We start from the raw sequence: 18923 nt of genomic DNA, 5'->3' as shown, positions 1-18923 counted from the left end.
AAACTTGGCGATTGAAATTCGCCAATCTGATTAATCTAATAAATAACGTTAATAATATAAATTTACATGAAAAAGTAATCGTTCGCGTGATCGTTGTATTGTTCCAGTGACGTCTGAGGCAAAGTGGAGGTTGAGATTCGAAATAATAGCGTGGTTAACAGGTGGAAAAGAGTTGACGTTCGCGAAATATCACCACGCGTCACGCAGGGGTGGTGGGTCTATGGGGGGCACCGCCCCAGCGGCCCCCCGGCTCCAGTCCAAACGGAAACTGCCGGAACGGTGCTATCCTGGCAAGGTCCAAGACCGCTCCGCTTCCGGTACCACCGTCAAAACGGATGAAGAGCCCCTCCAACATCATGAGGCAGTCTAGCCTCACCAAGCTTGGCTCCATGATCAATACCGCTGTGAACAAGAGAGTCGGTGAGTTCTATCTTTTTTCGTTCTTTATTTTTCTCCTGCATCATCCGCCCTTCTTCCCTTTCTTCTCTTCAATACCGCGCATTATTAACTCTCCGAGCCTTAAAATGTTTGTGTGATGGCTGGGAATAGTAATTTCTGTTCGAGCAGAGATAGGGGTAGAGCAGAGTGGGGAAACAAATTTTCCCGTCACGACGTTTAATTAGGATTTTGAAATTTATTGAAATATTTCGAAATAAATAGATGCGTTTCCTAGACGCGTGCATATAAGTCGCGATCGTAATTGTATTTCTTGGTATTTAGAGCTCGTTAATTTTTACAGAGATAAGTAGAATGGATAAGAACAAGATACTATACGGTTCGTTATAATCGAAACATTGAGAGTAAAAGTGGAGTAAGCCAGATTTTTTCTACGCGTGAGTTTATTGGATTAATGTATTCCAACAAGCTCTATTAATCAAACGAAAATGGTGAAATTCATTTTTTCCAGATCAAATTCAGATATCATGGGGAAATCAGTCGTTGCACTGAATATCTTGTGCTCGTGCCTATTTTTGATAATCAGTTACTCGGTTAAATCAGTTACTTCGCTGAGTCCATATTTACTCTTAATGTTTCAATTATAAATTCAAGCAGGTGATTAACATCGAAAAAATTAGAACTAAGAAGCTTTTCTAACACGCAGTTTATTCAATACAGCAAGTTTGTCTTGCGGACTCTTTTTCAAGAAAACTCGTCGAATGCCTTTGGTAATACGATTGTTATGGGTGTTCAGTCGTCGATAATTGTTTTCCGTATACAAGTGTATCGATGTGAACCGTTTCGAGCACAGTTTACATTTAGCGGTCAGTTAGTAAACTCGATGTCACCTGACAATAACAGTATGATGAATATCGTTCGAGAAAACGGTTTGCAAGGATCATCAACGAAAATGAATTTGCGAAATCATATCATTGTCGGACAGTATAGTATCGATTTCAAAAGAATCTTGGTCGAAGAAGCGATGCGAAGCATCGAGAACATCTTGAGGTGTGACGAATCCTTTTATAATGGTGAGTAGAACGAATATTTGTAACTAATATCTACAGTTACGGTTTTTGAAAACAGCACGTTGAACTGGTCGTTGGTGCAACACTCTGGTTTGGGGAAAATCAAAAGAGTGAATGAATTTTGAATATTGTTGGTCACACACGCGATTCGATCGATTTTCCATAGATGTGGAAAAAATTCGTATATATAATACGTCCTCTAAAAGGTCGAACGATCTATACTGAATTCGAGCGGATCCTCAACGCATTCGAGCGTGAACTTATCGCACAATCGAAGCTTATAAATTTCGTAAGAACAATGAGTGTCTGCCAGGCTTGAACAAATTTTATTTCAAACAAGGATAAAAAATAACGATTAGAAATAACGAATCACTTCGACCGCTATATTGTTTTAACTTTAGGAATAATACAGGGGAAAAATGTTATTTTGTGTTAAAATTTAATCATTTTTTGATAATTTCAGTTACTTTTTTTAAATGGAATAATTTTGAGTCGAATTATTATACAACTGTTATTATTACAAATCGGTTTCAGTCGTTAATTAAAGCGATACTTTTATAGGATATTAAAAAAGTTTCGTTTCACGAGAACACGTGATGTCTACTTTTTCGAAAACACACTTACGCTTGATTCATAGCAAATATCTCGTCCAGGTAAACGTTGCACCGGCTCTACACGCTTGTTAGAGTTCATTACAGATTCATTAACATCCTCCCCCTAACACGTTCGACAACGAGAGTTTCGTGTGTCGTACGAGCTTATACACTTTCGTACCAGTTCGAGACAGTCGTTTCACTTGCAAACGTTTGCGCCGTACGAAACGCTTATTTGTTTAATCTATTCGAGCCTCGGTTAATTGTTCGAACCAACGGATAATATAAAAATCGTTCGTTTATTGACACAGTGAATGAGAAAATAATTCGTGTGCTCTTAGTTTTTACACGTTCGATCATTGATCGTATAGTTGAATTTTTTAAATAAAAATTCATCGTACAGCTCCTCTTGTGGCAAATACGTTGTGATTTGAATTTCAATTCTTTACTTTGAAGTACCGGTTCGAAACTACGCCCAAAGTTTCCTCTTGCTCGTCTGCGCTGCCACAATCTTCACTTTGAATTACAAATTTCTGTGAGCAAAGTGAAAAACATACTACTTTATACGAATTTAGTTCGTAAATTTAGAATGTGGCGGGAAAACTAACGTCATTGGCCCTGCGATTAATATTTGCCAAACACTATTTATATTTTTTTAGTGAAATGATCAATTTTAAATTAACGAGCAAGAAGAAAGAGAACACTTATCGTGCTTCCAATGTAAAATATTAAATTTGAAATGGTTGACGAACGATCTACTGCTGGAAAGAAAAGTATTAATATTCAAACCAGGACGGATGTTAGACCCATATCGAGAATGTATCGAAGAGATCTACTAAAGTAAATTGTAATCGATTCTGTGCTTTGGAACGCATTGAAAATGTATGACGCGCCTCGACTTTGAAAGCGTATGACCCGAGTGTTTCAAGTTCTCCGAGTTTTTATTAGTGAAATCGAAAAGTAGCAAGGAAATCTTTCTATATAGAAGCTTATTCTGCCTTTGCTAAAAATGGACTGGTCGATGTCAGATATTCGCTCAGCCAGGAATTTTGCACATTTATCCAGGGCTGTACCTATGTTTTTCTCTGTGGAAGAAGTGCATGAGAAACTATCAAAACTTCTAGGTAATTTTTTCTTAACGTCATCGTCGATATCGATTAGTAGTTCCTCTTTATTTTATAAAAACAATCTTTATCAAAATTTCACAATTTTATGCCTTAATTAAATCCAGTTTTACGATACAATTACAAATAAACCTACGGTAATTATATAATACGATGAATATTTTGTTAACAAAAATTGAATGTATTGATCCAAAGATATTAGAACATTATTTCATTTTCTAGAGAAAGACAAACATGGACGAGGACATAACATTTTTGTTATGAGCCCCTTAAAATTAAAGAACATAGGGGAAAAACATGATAAGTCATATCTTTTGTCTTTTGTAGGACAGCAATTTTCAAATTTAAAATACATTGTCAATTAATCCCATTTTAATCTTGGGATTAAACATAAATTTTTACCATCCTCCGGATTATTTAAAGAATATCGATTATCATAAAATTAGTTAAGCTTCCTGGTTTCATCTTCTATTTTTAAGAAATTTACGATTTGTTCCCTTTTCAAATATGTAATATTAAAGTATTATTTAGTATTTCAGCTACAAATTGGTATCAAGATCAACAAACTGTAACTTATCATGTAATTCCCGAGTGAACTTTGATTATTATTGGAAAAGTGAATCTTTAAGGGAATTTACAAAACTTAATTTAAATTTTGCGCGACACAGATGGCGCTGTTAGATCGGCGGCGTTCGGTGGTTTTCGTAGTGGTTCGCGTGCTGTCGGTTTTCGCAATCAAGATGGCGATTACTGTCGGAATAGCGAAACCTGACTGTGGTGTGACGTCACGCCATAGTAGTGTTGTGCGGTTATGCGTTCGTGAATTCCGCCATTGAAAGGTAGTGATCGGATTCATATTAGTGACGGATTAGTAAGGACGAATATGTGACAGGGTAAAAGGGTTGGGCAGAGTGTGGTAAACAATCGTGAAGGTTTCCTGTTTCCTGATCGCCGGCGTGGCGCGCCGCGCGCGCGTATCTCTGGTCGAGTAGGCGGTATTGGACCTCGCACCGGGAGTGAGCTCGCGTGCGAACCTCTCTCTGGTCGCGTAGTGTCTCTAATTGCGAGATGGCCGGTAAGTAAGGCGTCGTGAGCACCGGTTTACTATGCGTGGTCGCTCTGTATTTCTACGACACGTCGTGAACCGAACAGTGCGTCGCTCCTGCTGGCCGCCTCGCCGCGCCGCGGCAACCTGAACCTTGACCCAGATACTATCACGGGTTCACGGGTATATCCGCAGCGCTCGCAGTGCACGCAACGTTCTTCTTCGTCAATTCCGCATCCTCAAATATAATCACCCGTACCCACTCTCTGGATACTTGCTGTGCGCGGGGCCAAATGCGCCCGTCGCCGGCGACGGCAGCGGCGGCGGCGGTGGCGACTGCCTAGAAGCACGATGGATTGCGCCGAAACTTCAAGTAGGATTACTTTTACCTTTTTCCCCTCGACTTTTCTTTCATTTTTTTCTTGCTTCTCCTTTATTCACTTTACTTGCGCATATTTTCTCGTTTGTCGTCTCTTTTCATTATGACTTATCTTTTTCACCTTACCTACACACGCTATCGCTTCAGTCATGTCCCTCCACGTTTATTTTATCACGTTTCACAGTCACAACCTTCTCGGTGTTATTTTTTCTTAGATTCCTTTCTCTTTCCTTATCCCCGATATCCTTATCGATTTGCTCCACTTTTCTTGCTTTTACCCGATAATTCGATCAAATCTCGTGCGTATCGTAAGTGAAAGAAAAAGCCGCGGACGTTTGTAGAATATATATCTCTACGCGTCTTTTTACCACTGTGCATCTACCTGTTCTACGCTCGAAACGCATGATGTAATTCAAACGATAAGCATTATGGGATTTTTATCTATTTTGTAATACATTTTTTTATATATGTATTACGTGTTCAACAATGAATACATTATGGTGTATTGAAAATCGGAATTTTGCATTGTATACTTGATAATTTTATTGTTACACTTCTGTTTTCAAGTAAATTTTTGTATAACGACTTAACTTCTTTAATGTTGTTTTAGGTAATGGTGACATACAGTGGTGTTTTTCACAGGTGAAAGGAACATTAGAAGACGATGTTACTGAAGGTAAGTTCTAAATAGAAGTTGCACATATATTATGTGCGTATATTATCTCATCAATTTTCATTCAGTGATTGCACAAGTATGTTAATTTAGTAATAAAGTATTGTGATGTATTCTTTTTCTTCTTTCATCCATCTCTTCTTTTCTTTTTAAAATTACTTCTAAATAAATATTTTCTCAATGTTCCAGAACACTTTATTGTAGTTATTTGTATTGTGTTCTGTTCTAGCTGATATAATCTCATGTGTTGAATTTAACCATGATGGCGATCTTCTTGCAACAGGAGATAAAGGTGGTCGGGTGGTTATTTTTCAGAGGGATCCTGTCGTAAGTTGAAGTATATTTGTAATAATATGAATTTTTTATATTTATAGAATTCTTATGTGCTATAAAATTTTTAACATTTCAATAAAGAGAGATTTGTCCTTTAAATAAAAATTATATTTATGTGTTAGTGTTGGATTATTGCCAGATTGTTCTGTACAATATGTTACATTTTTCTATCTTTAGAAAATTTCTAAAGATAATCATTGAACATACTGAGAGGAATAAATATCTCGAATACTTTATTTATGTTTTATGAAATTTTTTAAATAGTTTCATTGTCTGTAGAAAGAAGAACGATTTAGAAAATTGATAGAAAAAAATAAAAAATATTTAGGATATTTTTTAAGGCCATAAGATAATTAGAACATTGTATCTTTATTTAGAGTAAAAACAGTATACCCCGAAGAGGTGAATACAATGTATACAGCACCTTTCAAAGTCACGAACCTGAATTCGATTACCTGAAATCATTAGAGATAGAGGAAAAAATTAACAAAATTAGGTGGTTAAAAAGAAAAAATCCAGCACATTTTCTACTTTCCACAAATGATAAAACAATTAAATTGTGGAAAGTCAGTGAACGAGATAAAAGAGTAGAAGGCTATAATACAAAAGAAGAAAATGGTACAATTCGTGACCCCGCTTGTATCACTTCCTTGAGGGTGAGTATTGATGAGTTTTATTGAGATTATTGTGATATTATACATATAATGTGGTAAATTCTAAAACTCTACAGTTTTTCTTTCTAACTTCTAACTATATAAATATAATTTTCCCTATACTATTGTGTTTCTAACAAAAATATTTTCAAGTGAAGGTCAAGGAGTTCAAATATGCACATAACATTATGAGGCTTGTGCATTTTGATTATCACATATTGAATACTTATGTATTTTGACCTAGGTACCAACTATAAAACCAATGGAGTTGATGGTAGAAGCATCCCCAAGGAGAATATTTGCCAATGCGCACACCTATCATATAAACAGTATAAGTGTTAACAGTGATCAGGAAACATACCTCAGTGCTGATGATCTTAGAATTAACCTTTGGCACCTTGAAATCACAGACCAGAGTTTTAGTATCCTTTTTTCTATGTCATTTAATATTTATTTTATTTTTGGTTTACAAATTCTGAATTATATTTATACATCTTGGATATAAATTTATTATAATGAAGTATATCGTTTTCTTAACAATGATACACAGATATAGTAGACATTAAGCCAACTAATATGGAGGAACTAACAGAAGTAATAACTGCCGCGGAATTTCACCCAGCAGAATGTAACGTCTTGGTTTATAGTAGTAGCAAAGGAACAATTAGACTCTGTGACATGAGATCTGCTGCGCTTTGTGACCAACATAGTAAGCTCTTTGAAGAACCAGAAGATCCAACAAACAGAAGTTTCTTCTCCGAAATAATTTCGAGTATAAGTGATGTGAAACTTAGTAATTCAGGAAGATATATGATCAGTAGAGACTACCTCAGTGTGAAAGTGTGGGATTTGCAAATGGAAACAAAACCCATTGAATGTTACCCTGTATGTAACAAAAGTCATAATACAATTTTCATACATCTACAAAATATTAATTGATTATATTATTATAGGTACATGAATACCTAAGATCAAAGTTATGTTCATTATATGAGAATGATTGTATCTTTGACAAATTCGAGTGTTGTTGGAGTGGTAATGATTCTGCTATTATGACGGGTTCATACAATAATTTCTTCAGAGTATTCGATCGTACAACTAAACGTGATCTCACATTGGAAGCAGCACGTGACATTGCCAAACCAAAAACACTTCTAAAACCACGTAAAGTAAGTGTAAATTTTCAAAAACTATATAAAATATTTAATAAACTATTACTATTGTATTGCATTGTATACTATTGTATTGTCCATAATATATATTATTTGCTTAAAGGTTTGTACTGGTGGTAAACGTAAAAAGGATGAAATTAGCGTGGACTGCCTTGATTTCAATAAAAAGATACTACATACTGCTTGGCATCCATCTGAAAATGTAGTAGCTGTTGCTGCTACGAATAATCTCTTCCTATTTCAAGACAAACTCTAGCACATCTGTATGCAGGTATGTCTATTCAACGTTGTATCAAATTATAAATACAAACAGGAATATAAATTTTATTCACAATAATAAGAAAAATTGCTTTCCATTTTTTCAGATCATTCAGCGGTACATATTGACGTGAGCAAGGCACGTTCAACTGAAAAATCCCAATGGAACAAGGGATGCCTGAATTATACTGACGAAAGTCAACTATTAATATGTCAATGGTTGACTGACCGAAAAGTGGTGTACGTAGCGCCGTCCACACAGCTCACATATTCATACACACTATGTATACACACAAAGACATACAGAATTGCACGTAACACCTTGTCGCGCGTATATATGTATATAAATGCATGCAAGCAAAGACATATGCATAGCTCTCCAATTTATTGAATTCCGCTAGTTCAAATAAAATGCACGTGGAATCATTGCCCATTGACAAAGAAAAATGTACAGTTCAATCAATCAAGAGACTCGTGTTGGCGGTTATTATTTAAATATTTTAATAGAAGATTAATATATTCAGTTCGCTTGTATAATAGAAATTTTGATACCGTACAATTTAAAGTGCTTTTTAATATAGGTGATTTTTCTACGTATGGAATGGTATCTGTAAAAGAAACTGCATTAGTAGGATCAACTGCATAGAATTAAAAGTCGCTAGATGCGATAATTGTGTTCTCGGTACATGTGTGTAGCATATAATACCTTTGCTTAATAAATTATTTGCCAACCAAAATGCCTAGACATGCAAAATTAAAAGTAGAGATGATTATATGTGCCAAGAGATGTGAGATTAATGTGTAGCTCGTTACTATTTTATTCTCAATCCAGTATTCTTTTTCATAACTTCTCGCGTAGTACAATTTTGTGTTTTCGGTAGATAGCTCATTTTCAAAATTAAATTTTTCTGTGTCGAAAACTATATCCTTTATATATCAAATTCGTTGCTGATTTTAGAGTAAAAATATTTTGATAACTATTAACAATTGCATTTAAAATATACCAGCAGTTACCATTAAGAAGAAAGCCGAGCTTTCAATTATTTCAATTAGTCGTTTGTTGTCATACATAACTTAGTAAAAGATAATATTAAATAATAGGCCTATATCCTCGTGTCTTTATTTCCTAAATAAAATATATTATCAAATACCCTTATCATGGCATGTTAAAAAAACAAATATTCGCCGATACGAGTCAAAATATGAGAAGACAAGACAAATTCACCTTTCAGTGAAACTTTGAAGAAAAATGAACATCAATGCATTGCATACTTTAAACAGTAAAGAGTATGAGTGTAAAGCACCATTCGTCAGTTGCCGCTTTCTAATAATAAGAAAAAGAAAGGACTCAGTCAAGAAGTATAAGGAACTTACGATAACTGTAAGTGGAATACAGGTTTTCTAATATTTCTTATTGACAACTTATTAACACTTATACTCTTACACATATAAGCAGCGATTTCCTACACGAATTAAAATAAAACTAAAAAGTGCATTTGACGATGGTAAGCTGCGCTTGCAGAGTTTATATGTATAAATTAAATATGTGCTGAGTAAAATATATTAGCGGAATATAACGTCAACATTGTGGAATTTATAGAGACGAAATTTGAACGAAACCACGCGTGATTGAAACATACGCGCGGATTATCGATTGCGATCAAGGTGAATAAAATTGAAACTTTTTTATCAATGGAAAAAATTCGATAGCGAAAATTGTCTTTAACGAGACATACCTTATATTGGTGACTTAAATTGTACATGATTGAGAATTAGAACTAGCAATTTTCACGTGTATAAATAACAATTCTTGAGTCATAGGCAAATAAACGACTTTCGAGGTTTCCTAACCATATAAGCAATCATATAGTTTTATAAAAAAAAAAAAAAAACAAATATATGATCGCTGTGCGGAAATGATTACAGGAGATTCGCTTTAACACGTGAATCGTCCTTAATTTTTATTTAATTCTCCGAAAGATCTGCTATATGGCCAAAAATAGACACGCGTGATATAAAAAAAACTATTTTAAATTAAGCGCTTTGAATGGTTTAAACTAATCACATTCTTATTCAAATGATGTAATATTTAAGCATTAAGTTTTAGGTACTGGAAATTCTTGATTAGCTATTTTCTGAGTTAGACTTCAAAGTTCAACTTAATTAAAAAAAGAAATATTGCATATTATTACGTTTCTTGCAACATAACTTTCATACAACTTATCTTATTAAAAAAGAGATGGCAAAAAATGCATTTGATATGGTATAGCTTAAGAAATTTAGTTGTGTTACTCCCATGTTAACGAGAGAGAAAAAAAAGAAAAACCATCTTCAAATAATCACGTGCAGACACAATGCATGAAACGTAATAACTGTGTACCAATCAAGGATTATTACTCAGTATCTTTGTAACGCGATATTTAGGCAATTGTGTACTCACAGAGATAGGAGGTGAAAAGACGCACGAATAAAAAAATGCAAAATTATAATCGATAAGTTGTAATCATAATTTGTTTTCAAAAGTAATACGCGATGGAACCGTGAAATTCGTTCTATACTCGAACAAAACGTAGACGTATTTTTACAATTAAGTAATATTAATATTATTACTGCTATTATTATTATAATTATAGTTATTATTATTATTATTATTATTATTATTGATATTATTATAGGGACTCTGCGTAACTTGTTTGTTTTGTTAACTGTTATGCAGGTTTAGTCACGGTGATGACGACTTGATCTGTTCGGTTAGCTAGATAGCATGATGATGTAAAATTGATTGCGAATTAAACGATCGTATTGAGATACCGGAATAGAACCATACTTGTTCGCGCAGTAAATAATTTTACGGAAAAACCGTTATATTCCGAAACACTGGAAGTATGCAACGAAGAGCCCGGGGCTCCCGTTAGATCTTTTGATCTTCGTAAAATCCAATTGCTAACGGGATCAATGAATATGAGACTAATGAAATACAATAAACTATGAAAAAACAATAATGGATCCCATTGATTGAAACTAACTTAGGTATAAAATTAATTTAAAAGGAAATGCAATTTGTATCCGCTTGCTTGATGCGAGGAGATGAGATTTAGGTCTCGTATGTATGGATCCCTTCGAGAAAGACATTTTAAATATTTAAAAACATGCCTTACAACTGGTCGTATCATCGCTGCATCCGTGCATCGGACAATCTGAATTGACGTAAAGGAAGTTAAAAAGAAGTACACTGAGCAGAGTAGAATTTTGGCACGCAGGACCTGTCTCGTTGTGATATAATAAACGTCATTGTATTACTAGCCGAATGTTGAAGCTCTATTTTTATTAAAGTAACCATGTATTATTAGTCCATACTTAGCGTTTTTATAGCGAATACGTAAAAGTCTTTTTACCTGTCTTGCGTGAGGTACGATGAAGCGAAACTACAATAGCGGGACTCGCAATGTTTCAATGTTGGTTTCTATAAAGTTTTTCGTAACGTCGATCAACTATATGTAACTTGTCGCGTGAAATATACTTTCCCCGGTTATTAATTCCATAATTTATTTCTTCTCGCTAATGCACGCAATTAGGTAAAAAGAACGATTATGGTATCCATTGTCGAGTTAAGAAGAATCGTGCCATAGAATGTTATGCGTAAAGAATACTGTCATTTTTACTGTTTATCTTACATTGTACACTTCATCATCCTTTCAGCGGGCGAAATTGCGGATAATACGGTCGAATTCTTTTCGGGATTCAAAATTACTTAACGTCTGTTTGCACGGTACAGATTTTTACGAGAAATTTACGCTATGAAAAAAATGTAAAAGATCATGGAATGAAGATGTAATTGAAAGAAAGCGTAAGGCATATATATTAGGTAGTCTTGAGAAGAATGATGTAAAGCATAAATGAGAATAATGAGCAAAACTACGTCGAAATCGAGTAACAATAATTTTCACTCCTGATTTTGACTCTATACCATTCAACCTGATCGTAATTGCTTCTGAAAAAAATGCTCGGACGGATCTCAAAAATGTTCGATTACCCATCACCAATATTCAAATATCTTTGAGATCGTCGAGTTTATTTTGTACTGTATAATGTGCCTCAAAAAATGCCCAGCGTTACTAAAAGCGAGTGGCAGTTCAAATTCGAGATAGCGATTGATTTGTTTGCAGAAAAAAAAGAGAAAGGAACAATAAAAGGAAGTAGAATTGAATTAAATGCTGCGAGCGCAAACATTGTCAATGAGATTTATCGTAAGTGATTAGAACGGTGTCGTAGTAAAGAAGAGACGAAGAAGACGCGGATTTATAAGAAGAGATCACAAATGAAAAAAGACATTTTGTTTTAGAATGTAGCATTACGGTAGTATATGCAAGCGCATTAAGATTCGACTAATTCAAAGAAATGAATGAACATTGCGCCGAGATATAGATAAGTTACATGGTAGCTAGTTTTGAACGGATGACAGTATGAATATTCTGTACTCTGCACGTATGTGTCGTTGCATGCCTGTATAGAGACAGAGGGAGATCAAAGATATAATCATTTATTTATCTTATTTCGGGAAGAAATGATATATGCATTTAAACATCGAATATATCAGGTGTGTACATGAAAAAATACAAAACTAAAAATTTTAATCTTAGTGTTATGGTATAAATTTTTAAACTTTCTTTTAAGTCTAGTATTTTCTCGCGATATTCTTATTGTATTCTTTTTTCTTTTTTCTTTTTCAGGAAGGATGAGTTTTACATGGTGAGACAGTATATAATGCCTGAGAGAAATATATTCGATGTTGCTAGAAATGTATTCCCATTATTTTCATCCGAGATCAGTATGCTTCCAGAATCAATTGAAATTTGATTTTAATCTCTTCATTCCTGCTCCTCCCCTTCTTTCATTATCATTGAAGCATCATTAAAGTTAGTATCTTCTATTCTTGCGAGCGAATGATAAAGAGTACATGATACTATTAACAATAAAATTATGAATTTGCATAATAAAATTATCAATATTGAATCTACAATTATAAAAATATATATATATATATACTTTTTTTTCTAATGCATGTAACTTGTATATTAAGTCGCTGTCGTTTCCATCAAGTTCCCTAAATCATGTCGTTTTTTATTGAACTTTATAACGTCCGTATCTTGTTTCTATTTTTGAAGAAGTCAAAGATAATGAATGTTAATAAAATTTATTTTTGCATTGCATGCTGTATGAATTTAAAAAAGGTAATACAGTTAAAGATGCCGTTAGCGATATTTTTGTCGTATATGGAGAACATGTTTTAATCTAGGTTTCCAAACTTCAAAATGAAGTTTTTGATCTTTCCGATAAATCAAGATTCGATTGAGTACTAACTACTTGGAACAAAATTTTGTTTAACAGTTGAAGAAGTAGCAGAAAGACTAAGCAGTAGCAATAACATAGCGCTGTGCATAGACATGTAAGTGCCAAAGAGCGACAATTTATGGGATGATATATAGCACGTGATTTGGTAGATTAACTTTTGAATGAACGCTATAGTCTTGCACGTATCGTTTACTTTACTTCATAGCTTATCTTGGGAATAATATAATATTGCGCGCAATAATGAATTTGAAATGATTATAATTTTCTAAGAAATGTTATGACTTCATTTTATAAATCTTTCAATGATTATACTTTTTATTATTTTAAGGTGTTGACAGTATAACATATATCTGTATGATGATGTGTCTTTAATTACTGAAGCCAAACATTCGCGATACGTATATTTAATGACACACGATAATAATAAATTTATAACGTATTTTCAGACCACATTAAACGTAAACATACATACAGTATATACATACTTATATAGAAAAAGCAATATAGCGCCATCTGATCAAATCGTTCAAATTCTTTGTGCATGTTTCTCTGTAACCTTTAAAGTATATGCGACAGCGTTTTATGTTGAGGAAAATTACGCGTATTTTAAAAACGTAGTTTAGCTTAAATCCCGTCGCTGTCAGATTTACGTATTTTGGTTGTTGTAGACGCGGGTGAGCAGCAAAAATTAAGAATTACGGGTAGAAGTGAGTAGGAAGAAAAACATCTTTGACAGAAATTCGAAAACCGAAAATTTGCGTATGTTTGCCTGCTGTTACGATATTCTCGCACGATGGTAAAATCCTATTTGTAATATCTGCAAAACGATTTAGTTTCATTTTATAACCAACAATTTTGGAAAAAGAATAGCCGACAATTTTTTTATTATTTAACCTCCGTTATATGATATTAAAACAGGATCGAGTTCGATACATTGATTCTATAAAAGTTTGAATTTCTGCTACATCTTCGGTATCTAAATCATTCCTTCGTTATTTTCCTTCGTTGATTACTGGCAAATTATAATTCACAATACTTGAACTATCTCGGCTTCGTCGATTTTTGATGACAAAAATTATTCCAGTTATTCGCTAAGACAAGTGTGTTTCGAGAATATGATAACCACAAACTTTACAATTCTGGAGGTAAGCTTACGTGTAATTTAGTGTTAATTGCTTATTGAACACACCAAAACATATTAATTTATTTTTAACATTTTGACATTTTGAATTTAGGTATTGAGCCAACTAAATTAAATAGAATTGCATTGGGAAAATTGGTTTTGCACATCCTAAGAACAAAATATCATCTTTGAAATCTGTATTACAAAAGCAAAAACTTGAGAAACAATGGATACATCTATACGAGAGAAGTTACACACCTTTGTGGATGCTATAATTAGAGTTCCACCTTTATTTATCATAGATGAACTACTTAGAATTGGACTTGGATTATCTAACGACAGTATTGTGCTACATAGTAGTGAAAATGGTTTTAAAATAGCGAAAGTATCAGACAGCATTGTGGGTTCGATAATACCTGTTTCGTTTATAGATTCATTTGGTTTTGAATACTTTGCTTACAAAATGCATTTAATAATTGCACTAAAATTTCTATGCTGCTGTTTAGGTAAGATATTTACACTACATATGATTTCTATATTTAATTATTAGTAATTTTAATATATTTTTCTGTATGTGTATTTGTTAAAACAAAGTAAAGTATTTAAGATGAAAGCAAAGTATTTGTAAAATTAGTTAAACTAGACTTACTACGTTATATAGATTATAGACTCTCTTCGATGTTATGCATTTCATTTGTGTAACATTTCCTGATTTTATAGTTGTTTATTAGTCAGAAATTGATTGCAGTTTCCTATTAGTCAGAAATTGATTGCAGTTTCCTATTAGTCAGAATATAGTTGAAAAGTAGTGTTTTTGGTAGATAAACTTAAAGCAATATAGATTATTAGGAGTGTTAAAATGACATATCGATATTCAAAGTAGCAAGGTTAATTCTTGTGGGTCATTGCATTTGTAAAAAGGAGCAAACTTTATACAATTGATAAAGTATTCATAAATCAATACAAACAGAACTAATGATTATTTACATTTTTACTAGAATCAAAATAAAATAAAAATCAATGGTTGACTGTCAAATATTTACTTTTCAGGATATATTACTGCAATATGTATATTTATGTTATGGACAAAACATCTTATCATTGTATACTTATATTTAATATCAGTAGGAGCAATATTTATATCCTATTGGTCAAATATTAGTACAATGAAAGCTATCATTACATATGTGAGCACACATGAATCAACAACTAGCATACTTGATGATATTTTGTATCTTAACTTGAAATACGTTTTAAATGAAGGACCAGGCTTCCTGATAATCCAGAATTATGTATTACAATGCTTATTAGCTAGTATTTTTTGTTATATTCATCTTGCACCAAAACACTCAGCTCTGCAAAAATTTCTTGTACTGAGTTTTATGGCACCGTCGATTTTGGGCATTTGTCCGCTCCCGGTAAGTTGAATCTAATGTATTTCGATTTAATTTAAATCGTTAATGTATTTTGACGTACTTGGATTTAAAACAATCGCATGTTTTAACATTTTGAAAATAGATTTTTTGCATATGCGTATGTACAGAGTACTTTGATTAACAATAAATTTCTTACAATTTATGTAATAATATGTTACATTATATTTCTCATAGTTTATATTCAGATATCATAAAACATAAATATTCCATTTTTACATTTATACGCACGTTATCGAATATACGTACATATTCTTTCAGACGCAAGTGCTCCATCATCTACCAGTGTTCGCAACACTTCTTCCGTTAGCTGTATGTAAATTTATCATTTGGTTTAACGGCGTCACCATGATGAACACAATTTATATGGGTTATCAATATGCGCGTAATTTCATAAGCAACTATGGACTGTCCGCGCTCGTCGAAACCGAATGGATTCGATTGAACATTCCGTGTGTGCTACGCATGTTTTGGATGTTACGCGTGGGAGGACAAATGTTTCAAATCCTTGGAAATCATTATGGCGAAGAGACGTTCACCTACTACATAATGCTTAGAAGTTTATTAGTCAATGGCTGCGAGACTTTGACGGCAGTCTTAGGAATGACTAGCATAATTTCGTTTATTTGTGATTACATCGGTTGTTTCTTTCAATGGGTGCTACTTACGGAAGACGAAGAGGAGAAGAGTATCGGTACCGTATCCGCGATTTTATTTTACGTGCTGGCCCTGCAAACTGGACTGACGAGTTTGGACAGAGAGAAACGTTTGGTCAGACTGTGCCGTAATTTTTGTTTATTGTTTACGGCGGTTCTACATTTCGTGCACAACATCGTCAATCCGTTGTTGATGTCGCTCAGCGCCTCGCATAATCCAGCGCTTCATCGACACATCCGTGCTCTGGCAGTTTGTGTATTTTTAATACTGTTTCCAGTATCATTGCTGGTATTCCTTTGGTCGCACTATACCGTAAGCACTTGGTTACTGGCAGTATCGGTGTTTAGTGTCGAAGTAATAGTAAAAGTGTTGGTTTCACTTGCGATCTATTCCCTCTTCCTGATCGATGCTTACCGTAGCGTGTTCTGGGAGCAACTCGACGACTGCGTATATATAATACGATCTTTCGGTAACACCATCGAATTCGCATTCGGTATTGTCCTATTCTTCAACGGCTTTTGGATTTTGGTGTTTGAATCTGGTGGAGCAATTCGTGCCGTCATGATATGCATTCATGCCTACTTTAATATATGGTGCGAGGCGAAAGCCGGATGGAGTGTGTTCATGAAGCGTCGATCAGCTGTTAATAAGATTAATTCCCTTCCGGAAGCAAAGGCGGAACAACTTCGAGTGTTAGATGATGTGTGTGCTATTTGCTATCAGGAAATGCAAAGTGCCAAGATCACGCGCTGCAATCACTACTTCCACAGTGTCTGTTTACGAAAGTGGCTGTACGTCCAGGACCGCTGTCCACTTTGCCACGATGTATTGTACAAAATCGAGAACTCGCAGAACGATAAAGATAACGAGGTAATCGCTGGTGATGAAGAGGCGGAAGCGAACGCTGAAGACTTCTTCGAAGTAAATGAAGACAGGTGAAAAGACGCATAGCTCTAACGTATGCTGATAAACTGTTATGAATCTCAAATTTAAAATCGTGAGATATCGATCTCTGAAAAATCTTGCCTAAAAAAATTTCGTTTCTTGAAAGTCGCTCAAATTGCAAAACTCTCGTACGAGGTACTTTAAACCTTTCTCGACAAAGATACAATTTGTCGGAGATAATAAAAAATTTTACCGCGAAAAGAGCTCTAAACTATATTATTTTGCGAGCTCTGATTCGTTATCGTTTACGTTTAGCTTATAAAGATATTTCTTACGGTCCCAAACCCTGCTAATTTAGAATGACGAATATTCGCGCGTAGGCAACTTGCTTTTATACTTTTTTTAGCATAAGCTGTGTTCAAGCTTCCGTACACTTGTTCTGCTTACTCTTCCATTTTATAAGATTCTACTACTTTACGACGACCATCGACAGATTCCGTTGATTCAAATTAAAAAGCTCGTATCGCTTGTCCATTAGAATAAACGTTCCTAGGTACGATCCAACCGAATTACCATGTATTTTATTCAGTATGCAAAATACTTTACTTCACGGCTCTGTTGTCGAATAAGAGATGATAACACGATCATCGAAAAATCCTTGTAGATATACATATATATATATATATATACACATATGTATATTTACACGTATGTATACATTTGTTGATATATGTTGACAAATACGTCGATATATACATATGTGCGTAGAATAAATATATATGTATCTATATCTACAGTGATATATATATACATATATATATAAGTACGCGAGATTCCAGATATAAGTTAAACGTACAAGAATCGCTACTCAACCCATTTCTTATGGTTTCAAGATGAAGTGATTACGAGATTAACGATTCTTAACATTTTTCGAAGTCGATAGAGGAAAACAATACAACTCTATTCTTTGTAGAACCGTATTAATCGGAGAAATTAGTTTCGGTATGAAATTTACATGTAACAGTTATATATAATATGTGATTTTCTATTTTAAACGCGCGCATTTTACTTCTTCCGAAAAAGAACAATCACTTTGGTGAAGGAAGCAGGGAATCTTTTTTTCTTTCCATTTTAATTATTTTCTCTGTCGTTTCGATTGAAATTCACAAGCCTCTGTGATAGTAAGATAACGGCGAAAAAAATTATAAGTTTTTTAATTTATTGCAACAAAGCATTATTTACTTCCTATACGATTTAATAATGATCATATGAAGTTTTGTTTGTAAGATCAGAATATGTCTAATAAATGTTATATTTTTAAAGCGTCATCGTCCCTTCAATGCCCCGTTGATGTGTATATCGTTTATATCGTCGTTTTGCGACGGTTCACTTTGTAAAGTATTCTCCGTGCGTTCGTAAAATTAGAGCGATTCTAATGCGAATGATGTAACTAGGCGAAGGTCGCGTTATCATATGTAGCTACCGATCCTGCCAATTTCAGATTTCCTATGATTGTGCTGGATAAGCTCCTAACTTAATCGCAGATGAAACAAGCATCAAAACACTTCGTATACAGAATATCTAACTTTTGTAATTTATGGCGATGATACCGATGACATCGACGATCAGATGTAAGAACATTTTGAAGAAACGAACGATAAAAATGAAACAAGTAAGATAAAGGCAGGAGAGGAAAGCAAGATGTTAAATCGAAGAGAATTTTCCTTTACTTCCTGTTTTCGATTACGACTGGAGTTAGTGGCAAGTATTTACTTAC

At 34.0% G+C, this 18923-nt stretch overlaps 2 protein-coding genes across 8 annotated transcripts in view; both read left to right on the top strand.

The window, feature by feature from the left end:
* LOC117230611 (protein phosphatase PP2A 55 kDa regulatory subunit) overlaps positions 1-11626 on the top strand; it is a 44879-nt gene extending 33253 nt beyond the window's left edge. For 2 of the 6 annotated variants that reach the window (XM_033488220.1, XM_033488221.1), the window contains exons 2-10: positions 108-420; positions 5218-5283; positions 5510-5607; positions 5991-6269; positions 6511-6688; positions 6817-7151; positions 7220-7435; positions 7542-7709; positions 7804-11626. In XM_033488220.1, the coding sequence (XP_033344111.1) occupies positions 336-420; positions 5218-5283; positions 5510-5607; positions 5991-6269; positions 6511-6688; positions 6817-7151; positions 7220-7435; positions 7542-7694 (1410 nt within the window). In that variant the 5' untranslated portion in view covers positions 108-335 and the 3' untranslated portion in view covers positions 7695-7709; positions 7804-11626. The other 4 variants (XM_033488219.1, XM_033488218.1, XM_033488223.1 and 1 more) reach the window with 4 other exon arrangements.
* A 1501-nt stretch (positions 11627-13127) lies between these two features.
* On the top strand, positions 13128-17728 carry LOC117230609 (protein TRC8 homolog). 2 transcript variants are annotated; one of them, XM_033488216.1, is made up of 5 exons: positions 13128-13844; positions 14133-14193; positions 14284-14677; positions 15222-15589; positions 15866-17728. In XM_033488216.1, exons 3-5 carry the CDS (start codon positions 14398-14400, stop codon positions 17198-17200), a joined length of 1983 nt encoding a protein of 660 aa, XP_033344107.1. In that variant the 5' UTR covers positions 13128-13844; positions 14133-14193; positions 14284-14397; the 3' UTR covers positions 17201-17728. The 2 variants fall into 2 exon arrangements, with proteins under 2 accessions (XP_033344107.1, XP_033344106.1); XM_033488215.1 differs by having other exon boundaries at positions 13967-14193.
* Positions 17729-18923: the final 1195 nt, after the last annotated feature.

This window comes from Bombus vosnesenskii, unplaced genomic scaffold, assembly GCF_011952255.1.
Source record: "Bombus vosnesenskii isolate JDL3184/JDL3185 unplaced genomic scaffold, Bvos_JDL3184-5_v1.1 scf7180000013267, whole genome shotgun sequence".
Taxonomy (NCBI): domain Eukaryota; kingdom Metazoa; phylum Arthropoda; class Insecta; order Hymenoptera; family Apidae; genus Bombus; species Bombus vosnesenskii.
The sequence above is the reverse complement of the archived record's forward strand: the minus strand, read 5'-3'. Positions and strand labels throughout refer to the sequence as shown.

Excerpts from the sequence above, each read along its gene's own strand:
- LOC117230609 (XM_033488216.1), top strand. The coding sequence starts at position 14,398 with ATGGATACATCTATACGAGAGAAGTTACACACCTTTGTGGATGCTATA. Across the intron at positions 14,678-15,221 it reads ATTTCTATGCTGCTGTTTAG|GATATATTACTGCAATATGT; the intron begins GTAAGATATTTA and ends TTTACTTTTCAG. Across the intron at positions 15,590-15,865 it reads TGGGCATTTGTCCGCTCCCG|ACGCAAGTGCTCCATCATCT; the intron begins GTAAGTTGAATC and ends ATATTCTTTCAG.